At 47.3% G+C, this 6,000-nt stretch overlaps 1 protein-coding gene across 1 annotated transcript in view; it reads left to right on the top strand.

Annotated features, from left to right (window-relative positions):
* LOC146074087 (serine/threonine-protein phosphatase 2A 55 kDa regulatory subunit B beta isoform) overlaps positions 1–6,000 on the top strand; it is a 394,778-nt gene that overhangs the window by 166,975 nt on the left and 221,803 nt on the right. The window contains exon 2 of the mRNA XM_083181821.1: positions 5,626–5,723. Within this exon, the coding sequence (XP_083037947.1) occupies positions 5,626–5,723 (98 nt within the window). The remainder of the gene's footprint in view (positions 1–5,625; positions 5,724–6,000) is intronic.

Below are 6,000 nucleotides of genomic sequence, written 5' to 3'. Positions count from 1 at the left end.
AGGAGCTGATGAGAGTGCCCAGAGAGGTGGTGTAGAGAGAGAAGAGGAGAGGGCCAAGGACAGACCCTTGGGGAACACCGACTGGCTGCGGGGTAGTAGGAGAGGAGGAGCTCGGAGTGGAGACGGAGAAGGAGCGATCGGAGAGGTATGAGGTGAACCAGGAGAATACCGTGCCAGTGATGCCAAAGGAGCGGAGTGTGTTGAGCAGGAGAGGGTGGTCAACAGTGTCAAAGGCAGCTGACAGATCAAGCTGGATGAGGATAGAGAAGAGGCCTTTGGATTTAGCCGATATTAGATCGTTAGTGACTTTGGTCAGGGCAGTTTCAGTGGAATGTAAAGGGCGGAACCCGGATTGGAGGGGGTCGAGAATGGAGTTAGCAGTAAGGTGGTTTAGGAGACGATTATAGGTCAGACGTTCTAGGAGTTTGGAGGCAAAAGGGAGGAGGGAGATGGGCCTGTAGTTGGATGGGGAGTTGGGGTCCAGATTTGTTTTTTTGAGAATTGGGGAGACAAGAGCGTGTTTGAAGGAGGAAGGGAAGATCCCAGAGGATAGGGAAAGATTAAACAGGTGAGCCAGGTGAGAGCAGACTGACGGACTGGTATCAATGGTGCCAGCGAGCCTTGTCGAAAACAAGCCATCCTCGCCAAGCAAACCCGCTCACAGGCGGCATTGAATTCCGCCCTAAGTGTATATTGTTCCTGTAATAATGTTTTTACCTACTGGTGATGACCACTGTTCTCTATTTTTCTTCACTTTTATTGCTCTCCACATTGCCTTCTCATTTCTGAACTATATTATTTTGTGAATATTGTATGAATTTCCATTATATTTTGTTGATGCCCACTGTACATTGGCCAAAGTCACCTGTTGTTGCATAATGTGTCTTTTCTCAATAAAAAAAACTATATAAAAAAACGGAAGAAATGGCTTCTCCGTGCATCTTTATAGTCACCGCCCAGAAACATCGCACAAATTGCAGTAAACATCCACCTTCATGCAGTTTTAGACACATGTGAGCACACTACATTATCATATTCAGTGGATTCTGCATATTATTTTATTAAGTTAAACTGCCAATATCTTGTATGTTGTAACATATGCGATAATTAAGGCAAAGGACAGCTCTTGCGTTAAGAGCTGTCCTTTGCGGTGAGAGTCGCCGGGTCCCAGCAGGTCCCGGCAGCTCACACACCCGGCGCTCTCCTCCTCCCTGCACCCGGAAGAGGATCAGTGCAGGGAGGAGGTCACAGGTCCGGGCAGCACAGCTCTGTGCTGCCCGGACACAGGTGAGGGGGCGATGCGGGGGGGCGGCTGAGGGTTGCGGTAGAAGCCCATTGGCTTCTATGGGGCATCGCCAGATTTTTTTGGCGATGCCCCCCGCCGCGGTAACCCGGCGGGGGATGCTTTTAGCATCCCAAAATGCGGCAAAAAATCCCGATAACGGGGTTTTTACCGCATTTTTCCCTTAGAGAATCTCCCCTAATGCCTTTTATATACAGAAATACCATCACAGAATTGTTAGTGGGGTCAGCTGTCTCTTTTTGCAGAGAACGCTGTGTAAATGAGAAATGGCATTGTTGCATGTGAGAAAGAAACACCTGACAATACTCAGAATTATCTTGCTTTCTATCCCTGACCTCATTAATTTTGTTATTTTTACAATGATTACACTACTCCCTATATGCACCTACTCTGGGTGAAAAGGCTCAAATCTGACATAGTTACATAGGCCCTTATTCTGATCGGTGCGGCCGGATCCGATTATGCGGCCAGGACCGTGCGTGCGAAACCCCGCCTTCCATACGGATCGCCAACTCCGTCCGTACACGGTAAGAACGGACCGCACGTGTATTTTTCACGGAATACGCCTCCTCCATCTCAGGGAACCTCCCCCATTATTCGATGGTCCACCAGCTCCCGCAACCTCAGACCACACGGACATTTTTCCATGCAAAAGCAGGGATCTGGGCGGGCAGCTGACATCCGGTGATGTCATATGTCCGCCCCCTACACGTGCGTCACGGCCGCATTACCATGCATACGCCCAGCGTTTGCATGGGAACGCCCATCAAACGCGGGGCGTATGCATATGGTAATGAGCCCAAATAGCCCTTCACGCCCCTCTCCACCCCCTGTTCGGAGTGTTCACATTTCATGCAGGATTTGGCCGTACGCCCCGCTCGCACATGCGCAGAGACAAAACATCGGCAGCACGAACGCACGCGGATATTACCGCACCGATCAGAGTAAGGGCCATAGTTACATAGAAGGTAAGGCTGAAAAAAGACTTGCGTCCATCTAGTTCAACCTGGTATAGATATCCATAACCTGGTATTGATATCCATAAATGTGATTACATGATGAGAATTGCTTTATAAAGCGATTGCTACAGCCCTGAATAGATCACTTCCAGTGCACATCTGTGCCGCTATTCTGTCTAGTTTGTGTGTGTGGAGAGGAAGTATATACTGTAAGATACTGTGGGGCAGATTTATGATCTGGCGGTGTGGGGCATATGCACTATCCCCGTGCACTAAAGCAGGGAATAGCGCTTCACTATATCTATGAAACCCGCTGGCCGGGTACTTTACCGGCGGCGGTGTAAGGCAGGAGGCATAGCGCAGCTATGCTATTTCGTGCTGCGCGCCTGCCTCCTGCCTCATTTATGATCGCTTAATTTAAGCATTGCTTCGACAGCTGCAGGCGGCGATGCCCTATGCCCACAGCAGGGACAGCGCTGTCCCTGCTGCTGGCTCTGAGCTGCGCTGGGGATCTCGCGAGAGTAGCGAGATCCCGCGCATGCGCAGTCCAGCCGGCCAGGGAGAAGCAGACAGCGCGTCAGTGTTAACTGATGCGCTGTCAGCTGGAGGAGGCATCGCCGGAGGGGGGAGTTAGCGCTCCCCCGCTTCGGTGGGCAAGATCTTAGTAGATCTTGTCGGTCTCCCCTCCTGCTTCTCCTCGCTACTGAGGCAAAGCAGGAAGTGTTATAGCGGCGCTTTTACTACTCCTGTATCTCATATACATATTCCTTAAGCAGCCCATACATGGTCCGTTTAACGGATCCATTTGGGACTTAATTAGCACACATCGGATCGGATTGCATCCCTAGTGCATGCACTGCGATCCGATCCCATGTGTACCTAGTACAAAAAGTATGTGCAGCACATACTTTTTGTACAGTACTATGGCCCTTATTCTGGTTGGTGCGGCCAGAGCCGCACACGGGGCTCCGGCCGCACAAACCAATCCCCGCCCACCCTACGGATCGCCACGGCCGTCCGTACACGGACGGCTGGCGATCCGCATAAAAATGGTGGAGGCGTACGCCTCCACCATGGTGGGAGCTGCCCCCTGCATTCGATGGTCGTCGACCATCGAAGGCAGGTCCGCACGCCGCGGCAGCTCCCGCAAGCTGAGACCACACGGACAATCGTCCGTGTGGTAGCTTGTATGGGGGCTGAAAGCTGACATCCGGCGACGTCAGCTTTCCGCCCCCATGAGTTGCGTCATGGCCTCATTACCATGCATACGCCCCGCGTTTGCATGGGAACGCCCATGAAACGCGGGGCGTACACATAGGGAAATGAGGGCATGATGCCTCTCACGCCCCTATACGCCCCCTTTGCGGCGGACGAAATACGTCTGCGGCGAAGGGGGCTGCACATGCGCAGATTGACCTCTGCGCATGTGCAGTGTAAAAACATCGGCGGTACGGCCGCACGCGGGCCGTACCGCACGAACTAGAATAAGGGCCTATGTGATGTGCGGGAGCGCGCATCGCATAGTACAGAAAGGAGCCATACACAACGGACCGTGTATGGGCTCCTTTATATTTATGGCATTCTTAAGTGGTATATTATTTAAGAAATTGTTTGCCAGGTTGAGTTGCTTTCTGTTCCTGGAATACAACTACTGTGATGTTCTGCGGGGTTGGGATCATTTGGCCTACAGCATGATGGTCAACATGGTTCTTGGTCGAAAGGTAATTAGTTCGACAGGTCATTAGTTCGACAATGTCTAGGTCGACATGGGGTTTCTCACTGTTTTTTGACCTGAATGTCAACATAGTCGACATGGACACAGTTTAAAATTCACCGCATCGCTCGATATGCGTCGGGCACACTATTTTATTCTCCCAACATGCCCTAGTGGATGGTATGGCATGATATACCACCTGTCGACACATGTTGGCTCAAAAAACAGTGAAAAAACCCATGTTGACCTTTTCACTGTTGACCTAACGACCTGTTTAACTAATGTCCTTTCGACCTAGAACCATGTCGACCTTTTCCCATGTTGACCTAATGGTGTCCACCTAATGACTGTCGACCATCAAGCTGTAGACCAAATTACCGCATCCCGTTCTGCGTATATTGATTCTTATCAGACCTGATTTTATCTGTTGCAAGTTTGATTAGAAATAAACATCAGTGTTGGTTCGTCTTTAAACTCTTCATTCTCCTTTTACATTATTTTCTTGTTGTAGATAGACTTCATTTAAAGCAGTTGATGTAGTTTATAAGCTTTCTGTTGTGATAAAACCCTATTTCAATTTTACCATTAGGTACAGTAGTAATATAGCCTGTTACAAACTATGTAAAAGCTACTATTGAATATTTCCACCTATGCCTGTCTCTCATCCAGTACATGGAACAATGCAATGTGCACATGAAATTACACTGTATATGATAGCAATTCATGCTTTATTGGTTCAAGTGGTGGTGATCCAAGTCTTCTTGAGGTCCATTCTCTTATTCTGCTGGGCTCATCATCTTCAGTATCTTACTTTTGATGCAGTTTTTCCCTTCCCTTTTTCCCTTCTGGTAATCAGCAGTTCTTTGCTGTCAGCAGACATTCTTATAGGCCGGGTGCTTTTGAGAGGGTTTTCCAGGTAGAGGTGACAAATAAGAATGTGGATCTTTTAAAAGATTTACCTGCTGGGTGATCTGGAAGACGTGCACTGTTGGGGGTACTTGAGGACCAGGGTTGAGAACCACTGGTCTAGTGGGATCTGCTTCTGCTGCTGCTCCCTCCCTCCTCCCTTCGGGTCTCCTCCCCCCCCCCAGCCATGTGACTGTAGCAGTGTCTCCTTTTCATCGCTGATGAAAAGGAGACACTGAGCAATATATCGCCAGCAATTATATCGCCCCATGTGTACACACCTTAAGGGTGAGAACCACTGATCTAGACTTCCAGTGAACATTTGACACAAATTCTGATTTTGTGTTTTCCTGTAAGATGCTCCTTTTTAGAATGCAGATTTTGCCAGCTCCCTAGAGCTTCATTATGACAATGCTGGCTTTACCTTTGCAACAACATACCTATAAGCTAAATGTAAAGTGTACAGGTTTTATTTATTTTTTAAAATAAGCTATTTGTTTAAATACAAATTAAAATAATTGCACTAAAATGTATAAAATGGGACAACAAATTGTGATTATGATTGTATAATAGCACAAGCAATGCATTACTGTATTATACTGTAATTGAATCATTTCAATGTTTTTCTGCAAATATTTATAATGACCTTTTAAGGTTCCTTTGACAGAAAGATTTAACATGTGGGGAAGCAGAAGCATTCAGTCACCTAAAATTTGCCTTTTTCTCTCTCTCCCTTACTCTAGCTGACATTATCTCGACAGTTGAATTCAACAACACAGGAGAATTGCTTGTGACAGGAGACAAGGGGGGCCGTGTTGTTATATTTCAACGTGAGCAGGAGGTAAATTCATCCAACCACAAAATTAATTTTATTTTATTCTCTCATCACAGGGATCACGCTGCTTCCTAATTTTAATATCTCACTCATTGCCCAGGTTATCAATAAACAAACCACATATGGCACAAGTTGGTCCTGCAGCTTGGCCTACCGCTTTTATTTTCTAATATTAGAGATTATTTACTAGTGTCTGTATTACATTTTTAAACCATTGTTTGCGAGAATGTTTATGAATAGGTTAGTTATGTGAAGCTACATATAATTTGGTTCACATTTTTAA

Source organism: Crinia signifera, chromosome 4 (assembly GCF_055691185.1).
Source record: "Crinia signifera chromosome 4, ASM5569118v1, whole genome shotgun sequence".
In the NCBI taxonomy this organism is placed as follows: Eukaryota; Metazoa; Chordata; class Amphibia; order Anura; family Myobatrachidae; genus Crinia; species Crinia signifera.
Note: the sequence above shows the minus strand (reverse complement) of the source record. Positions and strands in the feature narration are given on the sequence as shown.